At 37.2% G+C, this 22,506-nt stretch overlaps 1 protein-coding gene across 6 annotated transcripts; it reads left to right on the top strand.

The window, feature by feature from the left end:
• The first annotated feature begins 785 nt into the window (after positions 1-785).
• On the top strand, positions 786-17,898 carry RBM45 (RNA binding motif protein 45). Of its 6 annotated transcripts, none has more exons than XR_001893416.3 (10): positions 786-1,233; positions 4,664-4,786; positions 6,457-6,583; positions 8,685-8,807; positions 9,582-9,767; positions 11,905-12,034; positions 12,212-12,304; positions 12,511-12,674; positions 14,258-14,458; positions 17,643-17,898. XR_001893416.3 is itself a non-coding variant. In XM_021923743.2 (10 exons), the coding sequence occupies exons 1-9, from the start codon at positions 934-936 to the stop codon at positions 14,448-14,450; spliced, it is 1,431 nt and encodes a 476-aa protein (XP_021779435.1). In that variant the 5' UTR covers positions 790-933; the 3' UTR covers positions 14,451-14,458; positions 17,457-17,898. The 6 variants fall into 6 exon arrangements, 5 of the variants coding, with proteins under 5 accessions (XP_021779435.1, XP_009180783.1, XP_009180782.1 ...); XM_021923743.2 differs by having other exon boundaries at positions 790-1,233; positions 12,212-12,296; positions 17,457-17,898; XM_009182519.3 differs by having other exon boundaries at positions 790-1,233; positions 12,212-12,296; positions 17,605-17,898.
• Positions 17,899-22,506: the final 4,608 nt, after the last annotated feature.

Genomic DNA, 22,506 nt, shown 5'->3' on the forward strand with positions numbered 1-22,506 from the left:
CCTCAGTTTCCTCATCTCTAACAAATGAGGTTGAAATGGAATGATCTCAAATGTTCCTTTCCACTCTAATGCTGTGTAGTTTGAACTCTGTCCTATATTGATCGTCTATTGAGCTTATGATCAAGATGATGACAAAGGACTCTCCTCTTTGACCAAAACTTAGTTAGGCTCCTCTGAGTCCTCTGCTTGACTAGGCTTGATCTTGGGCTGTCTGTCCTTGTAGAATCCAATTTCAGCAAGATTCAGTGTAGTGAATCAGTGTAGTGGAAATCCAGTATCTGACCACCATGGATATCAATCACCCTGGCCTGCCTTCAGCAAGTATCCTGTCAAGTTGGTTTAGCCAGAATCCTCCTTAACCCTGATGTACCCTCTTAGTAATTTTCCATCCACTGACCTCCCACCCAGCTTCTTGGTTAGAAATGTGTCCTTATTAGAGTCAAAATTCAGTCCAATCTCTCTCTCCCACTACAAGACCCCATTGCAGTTGTCCCTGGACCTATCACCATGTCTCCTTTTGTCAAAGTTGGCTTTCCTGTACCATCTCTAATGAGTGTCATGAATAATGTTTTCTTTAACACTGGAAAGAATCCTTGGCCTTAGGGGTGGGGTAAAGCCAGCGTTGGGAAAGCCTGTGCAGTAGACAGCGCTTTTCTGCCTGCAGGGAACAGGGATTACACAATTGATACTTGGGCTGAGGCTCAGCTGGGTTGGAGACTTAGACTGCGTCAGGGTCCCCCGCGTCGCCAGGGGGCGCTGCAGGCCGCTCCCCGGAAGGCCGCATTCTGCGCGGCTGGACAGCACCTGGCGCAGGACTCCTCTCTCTCCCGGAAGCGGAGCAACGAGCCCGCAAAGCCTCGGTGTGAGACTGCAGCGGTGGCAGACACCGCAGAAGCAAAGAGCACTGAGGCTCTTGCATTCAGGTGGAGTACCATGGACGAAGCTGGCAGCTCTGCGAGCGGCGGGGGCTTCCGCCCGGGCGTGGACAGCCTGGACGAACCGCCCAACAGCCGCATCTTCCTTGTGATCAGCAAGTACACGCCTGAGTCGGTGCTGAGGGAACGCTTCTCGCCTTTTGGCGACATCCAGGACATCTGGGTGGTGCGGGACAAGCACACTAAGGAATCCAAGGGCATTGCTTTCGTCAAGTTCGCCCGCAGCTCACAGGCCTGCAGGGCCATGGAGGAGATGCATGGCCAGTGCCTCGGCCCCAACGACACCAAGCCCATCAAGGTGCGGGTGCCCGGGTCGGCGTGCTCTCGGGGGAAGGAGTGGGCCTTTCGGACCTCCCTTCACCTGCCGCTCTGCCCGGGTGAGGGAGGAGTGGAACATCCGTTCCCGGCAGCTCACCAGACAGCACCTGGTGTAGGGACAGGGGCTGCTTTGAGGAGAGGCTCCCCTCCCACGAAGCTGCGCTGGGTTGCAGGGAAGGGGACGGGAAGCGGAATGTTTGCCCCCCGAGAGCGGACCAGGCAACCGCGGCCACCGGGTGACAGAACAGCAGTGGCTGGGCCTCCCCTCTCCCTCGCCCTCACTAATCCACCAGCTCTTGAGTTCACTGCCAAACTCGTCCTAGCCTACTTTGAGTACTTTTCTGACCTTCTCTCAGATGCCCAGAATTTCCATATATAACAAACGGAAAAACTCTACTTTTCCTCAGGTAGAGATGAGGTGTTAACAACTTGACAAAAGTACTTTAAACTGGGGACCTCTGGTGTTGGACGTTTTCCAGTACCAGACAAAAGAATACATGTATATAATACTAAGTGCAGGTGTTTAAAACGGTCACTTACATATTCATCACATTTTGTTGTTTTGGAAAATTATTTTGAAGGAGCTCTGTTTCTGAAAGTGTTAATAGCATACATTTGGTTCTTGACCCTTTCTGTTACTGCAAATTTTCTTTGAAAGCAGACCAAAGTAAACTGCCTTAAGAAGAGCCAAATCATTGTGATAATGACACATGTCAGGAAGGATCATTTTGAGGGTTATTTGACATAATCTGTGCTTTCAGCACAGTGCCTCGCACAGGGTAAGCCCTCAATATGTCCTTGTTGTTGATCGGTAATAGCCAAGATGTCACTGCTTACTCCCTGTGATCTCAAATCAGGACTCAGTCCTGAGAATCTGGCGATTGCTTAAATTGTACCCTTCGTCTGCCACATGTAAATAGTTGCTATGTATGTTATTCTGTTGGTACTTTGCACAAAAATATTTTCTCAATTTTTAAAAAAATTGTTTTCCAAATTGAGAATGGTATTATTATGGACTTATGTAAATAAAGGACTCAGAGATATTTCAGTCTCTGGAAGTCTTGCTCCATGCACAAAAGAGAAGGAGCCTGGGAATATACCAGCAACACGGTAAACAGTCCCTTCCTCCCACCTCTCCAACCCTCTGAAGTGTGTCAGAATAGGAGAGCAACAAAATTAATTTAGGGTCACAGCATACAGGATCAGGAGTTGACAAACTTTTTCTGTAAAGGGCTGGCTAGTAAATATTTTAGGCCTTGTGGGCCACATACAGTCTCTGTCACAAATCCTTGTCTGTTTTTACAGTTTTTAAGGACAGTTTTTACAGTCCTTAAAAACTGTAAAAACAGTTCTTACATCATGGGCTATACCAAAAATGGAGCTGTAGTTTGCTGACCCCTGTAGTAGACTGATGTGTTTCATCACTGTCCAATTATGACCTTAGTGGAGAGGGTTTTTATATTTTGAGTGTAACATGGCCACAGAGCCCATGTGGACAACCCAAAAAAATGTGCCATATTTGAAATTGGTGGACCACCTTCCCCTGATAAATTTCTACAAGAGAAATTAAAGGCCCAGCACTGAAATGTACCCTCTCTTTTAGCTGCAGAGAAATTAAAGATCTTGTTCCCAAAAAGAAATAAACTACTATTTTCTTTGTCACATTTTTGACTATTCAGTTTTAGCCAGAAGGTTGTTTCACTGTAGTACCTAGCTAGACAGTCTAGTTTCATTTCTTTTTTTTTTTTTTGAGACAGAGTCTCGCTGTGTCACCCAGGCTAGAGTGCAGTGGCTTCTTGATCACAGCTCACTGTAGCCTCTACCTCCCAGACTCAAGCAATCCTCTTGCCTCATCCTCCCTCTCAAGCAGCTGGGACTACAGATGTGCACCACCATGCCCAGCTAATTTTTTTATTTTTCATAGAGACAGGGTCTCACTATGTTGCCTAGGCAGGTCTCAAACTCCTGGGCTCAAGCGATCCTCCCATTTCAACCTCCCATTACAGTTGTGAGCCACCACACCCTAACAGCCTAGTTTCATTCAGCAGCTGCAACTCGAGCCATCTTCGACTGGAACACTCTTGTGTTGTTTTCAGCATTTCCAGTTAAATTAATTCAGCTTCAGTATTTCTATTGTACTTTGCTTTTGCAAAGTTTCAGAGGATTTATAACACAAGAATATTAACATACCAGGCCTCAGCCAGAAAAGATTGTCCAAGTAAAAGTTATTCTGTGACCAACTATGTTATCTGGCGGAAAGGGGGAAACCTAGAAAACAGAAGAAAAAAATCTTGGCTTTAGTTTTGCAAGAATGCTTCTTATCTAGAGCCTATGAACGCTCATAGTCTTTGAAGGTGAAAATTTATGGGAGAAATCTACCATGAGGAGGTTAATTATTTTACATACATTCTACATAGACTGTCTCCTTTGTCAGAGATTTGAAACACCTCAGTCCTCTAAAATGTAGAAATCTGTGTTCTGATGGCACTTCCAATTTCATCTTACCTGAGATTCTTTTTTTTTTCTCTAATGTCTTTGCATATACTTAAAGCTTCCCTATTTGTATTTCCCTATTTACCATTTATTACTGATATCAGCCACAAAACTCTAGTGGGCCATTTCTGTGTTACTCAGTAGTTGTACTCATATAGTGCTTGACATATAGCATAGATTTACTGTAGGAATAACTAGAAGTAGACTATAAAGGGATATGTCTCTAATACTGTGGTTTTCTTAGTTGCTGCTTCCTACTCTAGAATTTCATAAGTTCCAGTTTTCTCATGCTTGGATGATATAGAGCCCCCTTTACCAGCAGTGGATTAGAGACCGAGATATAGAGACCCCTTTAAAGGAAAGAGAAACAAACAATGCAAGGACCCTTGTTTATGGTGTTTTAATTTATTATATTACATTTATTCAAATTGCTCTGGCTAAAAACAAATGCAAAAGTAGAAATACATTTGGGAAAGAAACAATGCAGAGATTGGTATTAGCTCGTAAAAAAAAGTCATTGCAGGCCCAGCACAGTGGCTCACACCTGTAATCCTAGCATTTTGGAAGGTCAAAGTGGGAGGATCACTTGAGCCCAGGAATTCGTGACCATCTTGGGCAACATAGCAAGACCTTGTCTCTATAAATGTTAAAAAATTAGCTGGGTGTTGTGGTATGTGTCTGTGGTCCCAGCTACTTGGGAGGCTGAGGTGGGAGGATCACTTGAGCCTAGAATGTTGAAACTGCAGTGAGCCATGATCACACCACTACACTCCAGCTTGGGTGACACAGCGAGACCCCATCTCAAAAAAAATAAATAAATAAAAAGTCATTGCAAGAATAATTGCTTTTGAAAAAAATTTAAGAAATGGGAAAATAGTTGACATTATTTTATTTTGGGAGTTTTGTTTGTTTCTTAGGTTTTCATTGCACAGTCCCGATCATCTGGAAGTCACCGAGATGTTGAAGATGAAGAACTTACAAGAATCTTTGTTATGATACCAAAGTCCTACACAGAGGAAGATCTGCGGGAAAAATTTAAGGTACTTATTCTAATCAGCTAGCATATGTAATAACTGATAGTCCTATACAGGTTGTATGGGTACTAAATCTGAAGTGTCGTTGGAATAAGGTCAATAGAGTAGTCGTGGGGAATTATATAACTGTTTTCATCAATTTCAATCTACTTTTTAAATATTAAACCTAGCATAAATTAGTTTTCAAAATTAAAGAATATATAAAAACTGGAAAATAGTAATGGTAGTCTCCCCCTACTTTATTGTGAAAGTAGAGATTCACAGAAATGAAGTATAAAACTCAGAAACTTTTAAGTAAAGTCACACAGTTAGTAGGTCGTAGAGCTATGATTTAAACCCAGGCTATCGGAGTCTGGAGCCTGCTCTTGGTCTTTAAAATTTCAAAGCATGCTCTTTTCACTCCCCTCTGTTGCCTGGCATGTAAAGGCGAATCAGGCAGACCTGAGTGTGTGAACTGTATTATCTAGTATTTAGAAAAGGCCTATGGTATGTTGACATGGTACTCATTCACAGAAAGGCTTATTCTTTGAAGAGTTTTTGTCCTAAAATTGGGCCTTTGAATGAGTTATATTTAAAGAAGAAAACATAAGTATAGCTCTGACCTATATAAATGAAATTTGAGGATAATTTTAAGTCTTTTTAGCCATTAACTTATGCAGTGATAAGCTTTCACACAGATTATTAAAAAGCAATTTTTAAATTGTTTTGAGTTGTAGTTCTTTATCTTTTTTCTACTAATCCTACCATGATTTGGGTGGCAACAAGCAAGAAAGAAAACAAGCATTAAAAAGTAATTTTCAAACTTTCGCTCCTACCCCAATTGAGAATTCAATAAAATACTTCAAAAATAGTAAATACCAAAAACATATATTTTATGCCTCCTCCAGTGGTAAGGAAAATGTTTTTTACCTTAAATATTTATAAATTTTTATCTTTTCCTGAATGAACAAATATTACACTTTAATCTAGTGTACGATAATTAAGTTGACAATTGATTACTTAAGAATTTATAAAATAAATAATATCAATTATATTGCATATTTCTTTGAACATTAAAAGTAAGCACTACTGCATGTTTCTCAGAATAGTAACTTTCTGAGTGAACCAGCATATTTTAGAGATACTCTTTGAAAAGCGCTCCTTCAAAAGAATACACAATCATTTATGTTCCTGTTAGAAGACAGACAAGTAATTATAGCTAATGTTCTTTGAGTGTGTTCCAAGCCCCATGTAAGCACTTTATGTGTTTTACTTCAATTAACCCTTAAACAACCCTGTGATGTAGATACTACTGTTAGGCCCATTTAATAAAGAGGTAAGCACAGAGAGAATAAGTAAACTGCCTAATTAATGAGTGGTTGATTCAGGATTTAAATCTAGAAAGTTTAATTCCAGAGCTCTGGCTCTTAACCACTGTTGAGCAAGACTTTGGAGCTATCCAGACCATGTACAAATTCTTACTCTTCTTCTGTGACTTTGTCCCTCTTTGGTTTCTCTAAAGCCTAGCTTCCTCGTCTGTGAAATAAGCATATTTGCATATTGCAATATCTGCATAGTTTATACTGTTTATTTCTTTGTTTGCATGCAAGGGTAACATATAAACAACATTTTGGTTCTGAAATACTCTGTTCAATTAATTTTATGTCCCCAGAAATCATGTCTTTTAACTCTTTTAGGTGTATGGAGATATCGAGTATTGCAGCATTATTAAGAATAAAGTCACTGGAGAAAGTAAAGGTTTGGGCTACGTACGATACTTAAAACCATCACAAGCTGCCCAAGCAATAGAAAACTGTGATCGAAGTAAGGATGTGTTTGTTTAACATTGTTAAAAACTTTTGTAAAAATTTCTGATTATTCTAAATAACTGAATTTAATATGGGTTTTTGATAATAACTGTATCTGCTAATGTAATTTTAGCAGTGACTAAATATTTACAGTCCAAGGAAGAAAAATATTTTGGGGCTATGATTAAACATTCATTGAGGCACTATCTTGAAGAAATAAGAACAACTACATTAACTTAGTAAGTGAAATGCATACTTTGGGTATTATTTGTATAGGTTTTTAGGGTTTTTTAAGTGTATTTTAGAATTTTATGTATTAAAAACTTGACTTACCTTTTCAGGGTTTTTAAAATATTCTTTATATTTGTTTATATTTGATCTACATCCCAAAGAGTATAAAGTATAATTAATAAGCCTATAGGTTAAGAATAAGATTTATAAGATGTGCTAACATAGGTAATTGATATAGATAGGGTTAATTTAAAGCTAGAATGACATGAATATGATCTTCTGATGTTGCTGTATATATAAAGAATAAGAATTTTAAAGATGTCAAGGAGAATATTCTTTGTTGGTATACTTCTAGTTAGCTATATTGATATGTAGAATGATTAAATTACTGGATTTTAGGACATTATAAAAATCTACATATACTGGAAAGAATTACTGTTAATCAGTAGAATTCTTAGATACCCCGAAGGTACATATGAAAATTTTCTCTTAGATCCTTCTGAATTTCTCATTTAGCCAGCACTAATTGAGTACCTGCAGTATACTGATCAATATGCTAAGTAGAGAGATACAGATGAAGTATATGGCAGCCCTCACATTTAAGGAATTTATAGCTGTATTGGGTAGCCAAGATCTAATAGGCAAAAAATAAAGAATAATGGAAGAACTTTTTTAAAAGGCTCTTTGAAAGCAAGAAGTATGTCTTATTAGTCTGTCACTCCAGGTATCTAGTACAATAATAGGCCCTCAATAAAGATTTATTAAGCTCTCTATAAAAGTAGCTGCCATTTATAGTAGACTCAGTAAGAATTTGCCAAATGAAAAAAAAAAGTGTTCATAAGTGTATGGTAGAGTCTGTCAATGGTGAAAAACAAGTGTGCTGGATGAGCGTGGCAACACATGCCTAGGGGGTAGGACTTGTGTCTGGTGTCGAGTAGGCAGGACACAAGGTGAGAGCAGTGCTAGCAGAGTCACAATGCCAGGAATAAACATGTCTTTTGCTTAGTGTTGTGAAGGCAGCTGTCTGAGTAAAGCACAGTATTTCTGTTGAGACATTCTGAGACACGGTTAACAAGGTACATTGGAACATGGGAACAATATATGGGAGGTTAGGAAAAGTTCAAGGTTAGTCCGCATTAGAATTCCTTTGTAGATTGTTTAGAAAGACAAAAGTAAGAACAGTTGATCTAACCCCACAGTATTAATGATAGATTTCCAGAGAAGAATTCAAACTAGCTGGTTTTATCCTTTTTTAAGCCACTGAATAATGTGAAGAAAACCGAACCCTTGAAATATGCCCATGTGCACATAAATGCATAATAAGCATTTTATTTAAAGTTTCAGAGGGTTCATGGAGTCTTCCCACCTTTTGAAGCTCATCCTTGGTCCCCTAGTTAAGAACCCTTGATCCAGAAGCAAAAAAAATCCAGTTAAAGGGCTGTTGTAATTAATTGAAGAGAATCTAAATTAAAAACAGAGGCAGGGAAGTTAGGGTAAAAGATAGCACATTCCAATTGTGCGCATTTCAAAGGAAGAACGTTGGTGACAAGTTAAATATGAAGAAGCCCTACAGGATTTTGATGTTGAGGAGCTTAAGTGAATGAATGAAGATATTATCTGTAACAGGGGAAGATGGGAAGGGATAGCATAGAATTGCTGATCTTTCTTGTCTACATTGACCCATAATTTGGTATACTTGCTGTTTGTCATTTACTCTTTGCCATCTTCCAGAAAGCAAAGAAGTAGGTCTGGAGGAGATGGCCATTGTATAGATTTTCCTTTGTACAATTGTATTTATAAAGCTGAGTCAGGCACTAGCAATCAAGTATATTTGCAGGTATGTTAAATTTGCTATGAAACTTGAAATTCATGGGTTTTCTTTTCAGGTTTTAGAGCAATCTTGGCTGAACCTAAAAATAAAGCATCTGAATCCTCTGAACAAGATTATTATAGTAATATGAGGCAAGAGGCTTTGGGACATGAACCTAGAGTAAATATGTTTCCATTTGGTAAGTAGGCGACCTTTACTTTTAATAGTGTAATGTAGTATATGCGATCTAATTTGGGTTTTAAAAAATACTCTGTTATCGGGCATCTATAAATTTCACCTAGTGAATAAAAATCTTAAATGAAGTTTCTTTTTATTCCTAAAAAGTGGATTATGACTCCTAAGGTTCTTAATATTTAACACTTACTTTGTTTAACTGGTATAGTTTTCTCTGTTTAATTACACATTCCTCATATTAGAAACTATTGCCAGTGCCACATATCACTGCCACTTTTTTGGGTGAGCTTCTGCCGCTATACAGCTGACCAAAAACTTAAAAAGACATATGTAGATATCCTCTCAGTATGAGTCCTAAAATTTTGTCCCAGAACTACTGCTGCTTTATAATTAGGGCTACAGAAAAGAGAGGAATGGTAAAAGTAGAAGCTCTAATAGAAAAAGGGGAAAATGGGTAATGAAAGTAAGGCCTGTGAATGTTATTTGACATAAACTTTCAGGTAAAATACTTGCCATATTTTTCAGTTTTGCATACTAAACTTATTTCTGTGAAATTAGACTATGCATTTCTTCTTATATTTCTGCATTAAAGGTAGGGGAGTGGGGAGAGTTGTCTGTTTTCTTGTCATTAGTCTCATCAGTAGTTCTGATGACCAGAAGCCTATTACAAAATACAGTGCCTTTATTCAGTACAATGGACTCTTTGTATTCTAGTATTTAAAATGTTAAGTGAATTGTTGGCTGTGTAGAAATCTAAAGATTTACTTTTTTTATATTGTTGGAGAACAACAATCTGAATTTTCAAGTTTTGACAAGAATGACAGCCGAGGCCAGGAAGCAATCTCCAAACGCTTGTCAGTTGTATCAAGAGTTCCTTTCACTGAAGAACAGCTTTTCAGCATTTTTGATATAGTACCAGGATTGGAATATTGTGAAGTTCAACGAGATCCTTATTCAAATTATGGTAAAATAATATTCACATTTATATATATATATATATACACACACACACACACACACACACAGAGTTTTGTTAAAATGGCTTTTCTCCAGTGGCACTTTTATGTCAGGTACTGCTCATGTGAGAGGAATTTTATCTCTCCTTTTTCTCTACTTTAGACTTCAAAATATGGTGATACCTATAAACAAAGCCCTGGAAATATATCTTCTTTTTACAAAATTATTCACTGTAAAATATATTTTAACTCCCACAAAATATAACATTCTGTATTCCAGTTGCACAACAAAAAATGCCTCGGGATAGAGCCTCTGTCTCTGTGTACTCTTTTGGTTAATGCTAGACAAAGTTATGAAACTCACAAAGTTTCCTCCTCATTCATCCCTAGATCTCTTTCTCTTAAATTTATATCCCTCCTTCCGTTCATTCCAAGCATCTAAATGCCCTACTTCTCTCTCTGCTTCTTCCAATTCTCAGTGGAAGCAAGACTCCAATATCAGCCATTTGAACTTATTAATTAGTTAATTGATTACACCCATTATCTAACATTAGCTAACCCATCTTTGTGTTTTAAGCGTTTGATTTTATTAAGGCTCTTTGTTAATGGAGGCATTGTGGCATAATGGGAAAGTTTGGCATTCCATTTTGCATCAGAATCAAGTACAAATCCCAGCAGTGGCATGTAGCTTTGAGACCTTGGCAATTTGCTTATCCCCTCTGAGCCTCTCTTTGCTCATATGTAAAATGGGATCATTGACACCTTCTTTGCCAGGGTTGGGTAAGAATTAGAGATAATATATGTAAAATAACCTAATGCAAGTTCTGGCATGTAATAGGGCATTCAGTAAATCTAAGGTGTTTTTTTTTCTTTGTTAGTGAGGGGTGGTAGAGACATCATACTTGGTTGGCATTTCTTCCAGTTTTGTAAGGATACCTGATTTAGTCCTTTTAGAGTGACGTGGCTGTTGACACAGAGGTAGTGATGTGAGTTTGGTCATGTGGACCAACAGGACTAAGGTAACTCCACCCTTCATACAGACACCCCTACATACTCACTAGTACCTGATCCAGCACTAGTCTTTTTGTAGAGCTGTCTTTGAGCCATCCCCAACCTTAACCCGATCATATGTTGTCATTCTCCGTTCTAAGACTTCTAGGTACACATTTTTGTGTTCTCTGGCACATTTGTTATATGCATGTGAAGTTGTGTTTATTTTGTTTTGTTTCCTTCCTTTTATCTGGTATGTTGAAATGTATTTGTTCCTGTACCTCCTGTTTTGTTTCTCTGGTTGGATGTGTCTGAAACATATGTGTCATTGGAACATCTTTTTATTAACAGAGGTGTCATCATATAGTTCGAATCTCATTTGAATTAACTTTATATGGTCATTTGATTTCTGCATTTTATTTTAATTCCATTAAAATATTGGATGCTTGGGTTTCCAGATGAACATAAATTATAAGTGTTTCCCCAGTGGTCTGTATTATAAATGTGAAAACCTTTTGGTTGTGTCACAAGCTCCTGGGCTCTCTAAGGAATGCATTATAACATTGTCCCTGCCTTCAGCATCACCCTCCTAAATTGAAATTCATCCCTTTGGCAGAAATCTCTCCAAAGGAATGTAAAATATGTCACTTGTGATCTGAGATCCTCTGTTCCCTATCTTTTTGTTTTTCATTCAAATCACTTTTCCTCTCTCTACTGCTGCAGATAGCCAGGATGAGTATATATTCTTTTCAACTATCACTTCTCATTCCATATCCTACCCAGTATGGTTGGGAAAATCTTAAAATTTCAAAGTAGATTTCAAAGAATAAAAATTTAGACTTTTAAGTATATTGGTGTCGTATAAGAAAAGCCAGTATCCTAAAATTAAATTTATTAGACAGGGTGTATGTTAATATTCCATTTTCCTTAAAATATCATGTTCATATTTTCCCCTAAATTATTTCTTCCTTTTGTAGGAATACACTTGTTGCACATATGATAACAGAACTATGTTTTCTGATACATTTGACTCTGTATTTACTAGTTATGTGATATTAGAGTTCTATATGGTTTCACTTTTGAGATAGATTGTAACATAGGCCTTAGGCACTCAATCTGCTTTCCTTTTTCATTTCTGCATATTCTCTATTTTAGGTCATGGAGTGGTTCAGTATTTTAATGTAGCATCAGCTATTTATGCAAAATACAAATTACATGGATTTCAGTACCCTCCTGGGAATCGAATAGGTGTTTCCTTCATTGATGATGGAAGTAATGCAACAGAGTAAGTACCATTCCAGGAGTGTCTAAAGCCGAGCTTTGAGTGTACATGATTGATAGGACTTGAAGAATAAAAATAGAAAACAGTTGACCTCTCAGGTGAGAAAGTCACACAAAACAAGTTACTGTTAAAAGACTGAATATTTTTAGTTTTCTGTAAATTATCAGTTATTGTCTCCAGTCTCCTTAGAAAAATGGCAACACAGATGGTAGCTGCACAGCTTGCATCAATGGTGTGGAATAACCCAAGTCAGCAACAACTTATGGTAAGTAGGTAAGAATTTAACCTTTATAATATATCAATAGCATATAAAATAAATGTGAAGAGAAATCATACTTTGTTGATTGTCTATGTAAGAAAATTTTCAGAGCTATAGTGGAAGACCACATAGATGCCATGATACATATCTGTCTTTAGCTCTTGGCCAAAAATCCCTAAAGGGCATTTTTTTCTTTTTCTTGTTTTCTACCTGTTAACAGCAATTTGGAGGAAGCTCTGGATCACAGTTGCCTCAAATCCAGACAGATGTTGTACTTCCATCATGCAAAAAAAAAGCCCCTCCTGAAACTCCTGTGAAAGAAAGACTTTTTATTGTGTTTAATCCTCATCCTTTACCTTTAGACGTATTAGAAGATATATTCTGGTAAGAAAGTTACACTTTTTGTTATATTTTATTTACACTAGTAATTTAATTATTCTCATAATCTAGACACTTCCTTCCTCCAGTACCTATCAGGTAGAGATGATTTGTTCTCTGGTTTTAAAAACTCCTCATTTGTATCATCTTTTTCAATTTCTGATTATTTTCTTCTCTTGTTTATCAGTCACACATCCTAAGGCTCCATACAGAATTTCCTGCTATTTTGTTTTTGAAGACATAAAATGGGCCTGGTGCAGTGGTTCATGCCTGTAATCCCAACACTTTGGGAGGCTGAGGTGGGAGGATCGCTTGAGCTCAGGAGTTCAAGATCAGCCTGGGCAATACAGCAAAACCCCATCTCTACAAAAAAGACAAGAATTAGCCAGGCATGGTGGTACACACCTGTGGTCCCAGCTACTTGGGAGGCCAAGGTGACAGGATTGCTTTTGCCCAGGAGGTCAAGGTTGCAGTGCGCCAAGACTGTGCTACTGTACTCCAGCCTGGGTGACAGAGTGAGACCCTTTTTGTTTTTTGTGTTTTTTTTACTAAGCATCTTCTGTTTTGTTGAAGGTTCTTATTTATTTTTGTGTTTTTAACATAACTCCTTTCTTTGGTTTTTCTTTTAGGCCTTTTTCCCATTTGCCTTACAAGAATGTTAGTGAATTAGATAGATAGGAAACTTGTTAAAGAACTGCACAAAATATCAGGGACATAATGTGATAGTATATTGAGGCTCAAAAGGAAAAAAAAATCAGGACATGGTTCAAGTATTTTGACCTTTATGTAACTGATATATTTAGTTTTTTTCTTGAACCTCTTCTTTGTTCAAGGCAGGAACTGTGCTAAGTACAAGAGACATTATGTAAACAAAATATTAAATGGACAAGACATTATAGTTCTTGTCCTCTTAGAGCTGATCTCATGTAGGAAACAGACAGGTAAACAGAAAATTACAACCCGGTGTGATTGTTGCTGTGATAAGGAATGTGTAAGATACATAGGAGGAGCAGTTACCTTAGAAACTCTGAGAAGCCTTGAAAAAAGGCAGGTGTATGTGGAGACCTGAAGGATAAAAATAATTTCTCCCCAGGTGAAAGCTGGGGGTATGCATGGTTATTTCTGCCATAGAGAATGTAAAAGAAGGGCTATTAGATAGGTAATTTGAGAGATTGTTAGGGAAGATGAAACTAAAGAGTCCAAGGACCATGTCAGAAAGGCTCTCGAGCTATCTTAAGGGATTTGTTGTCACCATGGAGGCAGTGGGGAGCTGCTGAGGGGACTTTTAGGGAGTAAATGATCATATTTATGTTTTAGAAAGATCACTCAAAAGACAGAGTGGAAAATGGATTGAAGAGGGACAAGCCCAGGGGTAAGGAAACTAGTGAAAAAGGAATTAGATTAAGGAAAAGATGATGGTCTGAATGAGAATGAATAGAATTGACTGATTGAGATGTTTAAGATGACATGAGTTGGATGTCAGATGTGGGGAGAAGAGTGAAAAAGGAGTCAAGAATGGACTCCAAATTTTAGACCTGAGAGGCTGTATTTATCAATTTTGGTTGATTATTTTTTTCACTTTGTTTCAGTCGTTTTGGTAACCTGATCGAAGTTTACCTTGTATCAGGAAAAAATGTGGGGTATGCCAAGTATGCCGATAGAATAAGTGCTAATGATGCCATTGCCACTCTACATGGAAAGATTCTGAATGGGGTGAGACTTAAAGTTATGCTGGCAGATTCGCCAAGAGAAGAGTCTAACAAACGGCAAAGAACTTACTGATTCTTGAGGTAAGCCCTTTTTAATCTGAATTTTAAAACATATTGAGTAAATAGTATGTGAGGAATATGTGTAAGTACTTTATGAACTTTTCTTTTTAGTGATTTAGAAGTTGTCAGTTAAAAGAGCTTCGCAACTATTTAAACTTTAAAAATTGTTGACGTTTACTGAAGAATGTTTTTGCCCTTCTATAAAATAAAATCACATTTCGGTTTTGTTTTTTGTTTGTGAAATCTTAGATTTTAAGAATTTGACTTTTTATTATGTGCTTATATAAACTTTAAAATTGTCCAGTGCTAGAATAAGGATCGCTTTTTAAAAAATTGAAATACTTCTAAAGATTTTTAACTTGAAGAATTGGTGTCTTGAGTTATGAATTGAGGTAATTTATAACAGTCGTTTAGAAAGATAATGTTTTGACTTCTCTCTAATGAAATGCCTAAAAAGCAATATCAAATAATATATCATTTTTGGACCTTTTGAACCTAAATATTGGTGTTTTCTGGACTTATATTTGTGAGTTTGTGCATTAAAACAGTACCTTCAGAAAATGTTCTCGTGTGCATATATGTATTTTTTAAGAAAACCTAACAATTTACCAAAAACTCTTTGTTGTAAATTTTGATATATACAGCCATATGAATTCCATTTCCTATTTTATTTATTAGTTTCCAAAAATCAAACTCAATTTCTTTGACTGTGACAGTTAGTTTATATCTGTGTGGTTTGGGGAAACATTCCTTAAAGTTTGGCTTTTTTTTTTTTTATCTTTTTTTCTGAGACATCTCGGTCTGTCACCCAGACTGGAGTGCAGTGGTGAGATCTCAGCTCACTGCAACCTCCACCTCCTGGATACAAGCGATTCTCCTGCCTCAGCCTCCCCAGTAGCTGGGACTACAGGCGTGTACCACCACACCCGGCTAATTTTTCATGTTTTTAGTAGAGACGGGGTTTCACCGGGTTTCGATCTCCTGACCTCATGATCTGCCCGCCTCAGCCTCCCAAAGTGCTAGGATTACAGGCATGAGCCACTGTGCCCAGCCTAAAGTTTGGCTTTTTTTATTCTGTAAAATAATTCTGAATTTCAGGGGAAGCTGTTTTCCTGTTCACACACACCAACTTTCCAAGTCTACTATAGGTCAAATGTAGTAGATGGCAGGCACTTTGAATTCAGTTTGAAGTTACTGGCTTGAAAGCTTTATTTTTTTCACTTAAGATTTTCTTTCTGACCAATTGTGTGAGCTAGCACATATGAGAATGAATCCTGCCAGGCATCACTGCTGATGACCCTTCCTCTCCTAGAACAGATCACATAATTAGTTCCTCCTTCATAGAAGGCATTTGACAAGAGAAAGTGCCCATTGGGCCCATTATGAATAATTCTAATTTTTAAATCTTTTAAAATGTTTTATTAAATGACAAAACCACTCTCATTGTACCATACATTGTTAGCAATTTAACCCTGGATATATTAAATTGGCAGTGAGAAAGAATTAGCAAGCATTTTTTCCTGTTTATGGATAAAATGTTAAGAATGAATTCTGTTTGGACAAGCTATTCTCTAGCATGCAAAAAATGTGTTTTTTCTAGTCTGTGAATATTTCAAGAATAGGAAATAGTTCTTGCTTTTACTCAATAAATCTTTGTCCTTAAAAAGGACAATAATATAGACTTTAGACTTCTCAGTATAGAAAAGTATATAAATTACTCTTATGGTTGAACCTTTTCTAATGATTATTTACATGTTAAAGAGAATATTGGGCTTAAAATAAAAAGCCATTTAACTGTGACTGAGCTGGTCTCTACGCTTTTTTTTTTTTTTTTTTTTTAAACACAGAATCTCACTCTGTCACCCAGGCTGGAGTGCAGTGGCTTGATCTTGGCTTACTACAACCTCTGCCTCCTGGGCTCAAGCAGTCCTCGCAGCTCAGCCTCCCAAGTAGCTGGGACTACAGGCATGTGCCACCGTGCCCGGGTAATTTTTTTTTGGTAAGACAGGGTTTTGCCATGTTGCCCAGACTGGCCTTGAACTCCTAAACTCAAGTCATCTGCCTTCCTCGGCCTCCCGAAGTGCTGGGATTACAGGCATGAACCACTGCACCTGACCCTCTTTGCCTTTTTGAGCCCCAGTTTTCTCATAGGGCTTTTGAGAGACAATGAGTCAACAAAATTCCTTGTAAAATGAAAAAAAGGCTTTGCCAGTCTAAGCTAAAACTCTTGCATTTGTAGCTTCAGTGAAACCTTTGAGATGTCCTCTTATCTAAAATAATGACATCCAAATGATCAGAAACTATAATGATATAAAACTACCTCATGGCCAGTTGGTACTGTGAGAACTAAGCCTCATAATACCACATTTTTCCCTTAAACTCATCCAATTTCCTACATTAGAGGAATTGCATATTCAGCATGGCTGTTCACAAAAATTTTAATCTCTCATTTTTCCCTTTTTTGAACTGTTACACATATTCAGGGCAGAGATAAAATAGGGGTCAGGTTAGTTGAAATGGCTATTTGGATAGGATACAATTAGCTACACGGTTTTGAATTTCTTCTAATTGCAGCATGGCTTTTTTATTTTTGCTGCGGATCTTCTATTTACAATGGACTCCATTATGACTCTTCTTCTTTGTTGGTATATTAAATAAATATATTACCTTATTTTAAGGTTCGATAAAATACTGTGGAAGACTTTCCCAAATTTTATATGATTGTGACAAGTTTTGGGGGGTAGGTGCACTTTTTTGTTTGTTTCTTTAATTTTTAAGAGGCTGCAAACACAATTCATGAAGGCTGGTTTATTTTATCTCTGAGGTATGGGCCTGGGATTAAGTGAGTCATGCCCAGGAAATAGAAGCAGCTGATCCAAGGATATAACGTTGAAAGTAGTTGAGTTCTATTTTGAGATGGGTCTGATAACCACAATGTAATTCTCTATTTGAGGAAAATAGAAATTTTAGTATTTCAGAGAATCGGATTTTTTATTAATTCACAACACTTTCCCTCTAGAAATTCAGCACCTGCATCGCCCTTCTGAGTAAGTTTGGTTTTGTTTGGGGGCAGCTATGATTAAGCAGATAACATTGGGTATATTGAAATAAAGGAACAATTCCTAACATTTTAGGAATACTACAACAGCTATTTCCTTTCCTTTCAGGTGATGATTTTCATACTTGTGTTGTGTTCTTTCTACAGAACAAAGACTAAATAATGACATAATCCTCAGCTGACTGACTGAAAATGTGACTGGACGCATTCCCTGTGGACAGTTGACAGCTTTTTTTTCATATACCTGATAGTCTGTGTACAGCATTGTTTTGTCTGGGAAGCAGGGATTGCTGACATGTATTTTTGAATCCATACATTAATGGTAAAACGAATATAGTAGTTGTTCCTTAGAGCAATATGTTGTTACGTGTAGCAGAAATAAAGTTTTCTTTGCTTAACTAAATCATGACTTATTTATGTGAAAGACAAGAATGGAAAAATTCAATAGACAGTCTTTAGAATTTGACTAAATGACATATGTCATTGATTTTGAGATGCACATCTTTCTCATTTTAACACCCCTGAAAGTAGAAGCATCTCGATATCAGTTGTATCGCATAATGTAATTAACAACCTTATTTTCTTTCTTAATAAAACATGAAAAGGTGCTTTTTTTCAATCAATTGCATCTTAGAGTCAATAAAATATGGTAATTGCTACTCAATCTATACATGGAGCTTAACTGTTTACACTTAATCTAAGGACAAAAGACAAAATCATTGGAAATATTTTATACAGTATTTTTTTTAGTTATATCAAAATGTGTTGGTAATTTTGTAAAGCTCTTTTAAGATTATAAGGGAACAGTGATAAAAAAAATTAAAACTTGTTGATAATAAATTTTAATAAATGTCAGTGGCTTTGGGGGATGGACATTTTTATCTTTATAGAAATAATAGCCACTCCAAAAATATGAAATGTAAGGAATTTTCAAAACAGACTACAATAGGAGGTATAGTTATTTTGAAATTAAAGATTAAAAATTAGGGCTGGGGGTGGTTTGCTCACCACACCTATAATCCTGGCACTTTAGGAGGCCAAGGTGGGAGGATCACTTGAGCCCTAGAGTTCAAGAGGAGACCAGCGTGGGCAACATAGAGGACCTGATCTCTACAGAAAATTATGAAATAAGCCAGGCGTGGTGGTGTGTGCCTGTAGTCCCAGCTACTCAGAAGGCTGAGGTGGAAGGATTGCTTAAGCCTAGGAGACTGAGGCTACAGTGAGCCACAATAGTACTGCTCCAGCCTGGATGACAGAGCAAGACCCTGTCTCAAAAATAAAAACTAAAACTAAATAAAGATTTAAAATTAGGGATCTATTCTGCTTGTATTTTAAAAACTTTAACAAAAAAAATTTATTAGCTCTGGAGTTGAATTGATATGTATCAGAAAGGTATATCTAAATCAAGCATTTGGCACTTTTTATAAAAAGGTATTATAAATAATATGCATTTGTTAAAACATAATTATCTCCTCATTATACTCACATTCTGACTCAAACTAACGATGAAAGATTAAATTCAGCAATCTTAATAATTGAGTATCTTATACTTGGACATCTCCACTGGAAAACTAAAATCTTTTCTTTTAAAAGTCAGTGATTTTAGCAAATTTAGATAAGAAAATTTAGTCTTATCATCACAGGCAAAACTGCTGATAAGAATTGGGCCAGGTATCTTTCTGTGAGTCAGAGGATGTACTTTAAAGAGAAAGCAAAACTGGGTGCAGTGGCGTGTGACTGTAGTCCCAGCTACTCAGGAGGCTGAGGCAATAGGAGTGCCAGAGCCCAGGAGTTCGAGGCTATAGAGTGCTGTTATTATACCTGTGAATAGCCACTGTCCTCCGTTTCTTTGTTTTTAATTTTTTTTTTTAAAGTAATGAAAAACCTAAATGAGGGGAGCTGTGGATTAATTACCAAAAAATAGGTGTAGTTATACCAAACTCATTTACGGTACATATAGTTCAGTTTTCACAGATTGGAATTAAATTGTTCCTTACAAGTTATTTGGCTCTGCCATGTAAGTAATGCTCAAATTACCTCAAAAGTATTTCTTCCAGGTGGTTAATCTAAACAGTGTAAAAGTAACACTTAGTTACAGAAAGGAGCTCTCTACCTCCTACCTGAGTCCATTGCATCTCTGGTTAATCTTCACAATTGAGATAAGATCCTATTTCCTACAGTTTTCCCCTGTAGGGGAAATATTAAAGTATTTCACTGGGCTTTCTAGGAGAACTTGAATCTGTCATATGGTAGCCGTCATATACCTGGCCAGCCCTCCACATTCTCTATTCAAATTAAATGATCCCAGTTTCTCCCTTCTACCAGTCAGGCAGCCAGTCCCAGCAAGCAGTTGTGGTTAAGAGTAAGGTGCCTTATCTAGATGTATTTCTTTGAATCATAGTATAAATTTTAAAGAGATTGTATGATACCTCTCTACCTACAAAACACTTTGCTGTTTCAGTGCAACCTGTTGTTTTGTTTTCCTTCCCAATTGCATGTCTCAGTAAACAATGCTTACTTCAGCTTCAGAGTGCATTTCATCTTAATCCTCTCAGTTTTTTAGCCTTGGTCCTGTCTTCCTATCTTTTGAAGTTGATCCCTAAAACTGTATTTTAAAAGCCAGAATTTTAGATTTTTCTTAGAATGAGGAAATTCAAGAACCTAAAAAATAGCATTTAGTAATCTAGTTGTTTATGTCTTCACCTTAATGTCTACTTCTTAGATGCACTTTGAGTATGAGAACATAATATATAAATACTTAGATGCCCAGCAAATGTTAGTTATTAAAACTGCCAACACAGTGAAGTTTTATTAGTATATATTTCTTTAAAACTTTTTAAAATAATAAGTAATACATCTCAATAAACCTCTCAAGTATGTAGTTAAAATAAGAAATAACATTTAAAATAAGCCTGATTAAAGCCTTCTTGTAAATTAATTAACTGAGGTCTTGTATGGTAAATTGCTGAAAGCAACTGTCAAATTTGCTGCTTCTAAAGCAACATGTTCCAAACTATGTTCCTTGAAATACTAGAAAGAATTTTTCATGGTTAAATACACTTAGAAAATGTTCAGTGTTTTTAGTTCCACAGGTTTAATCTACCATAGATAAAAAGGTAGTGAAAAATACCCAGGAAATTATTACTCTAAAATTCTAGCTTTCTCTGAATTTTGTTCTCTCTTAATTGGGATCTTATTCAGTATGAATGAACCCATGGAAAGTAGAAATAAGGGACTTTACCACTAGGTGGTGATAAACATTGGTGATAAATTGCAGCATTCCAATGTTAATTTAAGGCACTGAGACAGAAATGATGGTGTTTGAAATGCCTAAAACTGTGGCTCTTTTTTTTTTTTTTTTTTGAGACAGAGTTTCACCCTTGTTGCCCAGGTTGGAGTACAACGCTGCGATCTCAGCTCACCGAAACCTCCACCTCCCGGGTTCAAGCGATTCTGTTGCCTCAGCCTCCCAAGTAGCTGGGATTACAGGCATGTGCCACCACACCCAGCTGATTTTGCATTTTTAGTAGAGACAGTGTTTCTCCATGTCGGTCAGGCTGGTTTCAAACTCCCGACCTCAGGTGACCTGCCCGCCTCAGCCTCCCAAAGTGCTGGGATTACAGGCATGAGCCACCGCACCCAGCCAAAACTGTAGTTCTTAAACTTTGGTGTCCACAAGAATTACCATAAGTGTTTGTTTAAAATGTAGGTATACTGGTTCTGCAGGTTTGGGGTGAGTTTTTGAACAAGCTGTGGTTATGATGGGGTGGTCAGTGATGTTAACTTTGGAATATACTGGCCCAAGGAGATTTCTTATGTTGGACCTTAGGTTGGACTGTTGTAATAGAAAGGCATGGAGAAGTTGTTTCCTAGTCTTTTTACCTTGGGCATTTTTTAGAATTAAGCATCTGGTTTTTCCTCAGTTTAATATCAGTAAATATGAATTGCATTAAGAAATTGAAAAACAGGCCGGGCGCGGTGGCTCACGCTTGTAATCCCAGCACTTTGGGAGGCCGAGGCAGGTGGATCACCTGAGGTCAGGAGTTCAAGACCAGCCTGACCAACATGGAGAAACCCCGTCTCTACTAAAAATACAAAATTAGCCGGGGTGGTGGCACATGCCTGTAATCCCAGCTACTCAGGAGGCTGAGGCAGGAGAATCGCTTGAACCCGGGAGGCGGAGGTTGCGGTGAGCCGAGATCGTGCCATTGCACTCCAGCCTGGGCAACAAGAGCGAAACTCTGTCTCAAAAAAAAAAAAAAAAGAAATTGAAAAACACAGTCGCACAAATAACAAATAACAGGCCATCTTTTTTATCTTAGTGAGTATTTTTTGATGTTTGTAAAGGATAGTAATTGTTTAGGCCATTCAAATCTTTTACCTAATATTTTTATTTACATTTATTTTAAGTGAATTGTCTGACTAAATTACCAAAGATTGCGATTCTGAAGAAGTACATAGGTACATGTTAGGTGTTTTAAATGACAAAGGAGTATGAAGGAGATGTAATTATCATTGTCAAAAAAACTGAAATAGAATAATCAAAAGGGTACAGAAATACCTCTGTATGTATGTGAGTGTTTTACAATCATAAGATGAATCTTCTTGTAAAATGAATGCTTTTTTGATGTACCCAAAAACCTTTTGATTTACAGGTACATTGTAACTTTCAATAGCTTTAATAAATACTAAAGCTGAAAATCAGTGAGGGCAAGAACAAGTGAAATCTATTGCCTTTTCACCTAGAGGTATAGCCACATGCAGGCTTTGTTCCATATGTGGATGGTAAGCGCTATTAAAAATCAGGGCAGTTATTTTTACGTATGATTTCAGTAAAGAGAAAACAAAAATGGTCATCCTTATTAGACAAGAAGTTCCATTTTAATACATGAATTCTAATAAATGGATTGCATTATTTCCTTTTCTAGAAACAGTAGCTCAAGAACACATGGATCCTGGGAACTGAAGGTATGGTATTGGTAGGAGATCAGACAGAAATATTGAGTTAAAA

The sequence above is a fragment of the Papio anubis genome, chromosome 10 (genome assembly GCF_008728515.1).
Source record: "Papio anubis isolate 15944 chromosome 10, Panubis1.0, whole genome shotgun sequence".
Lineage (NCBI taxonomy): Eukaryota > Metazoa > Chordata > Mammalia > Primates > Cercopithecidae > Papio > Papio anubis.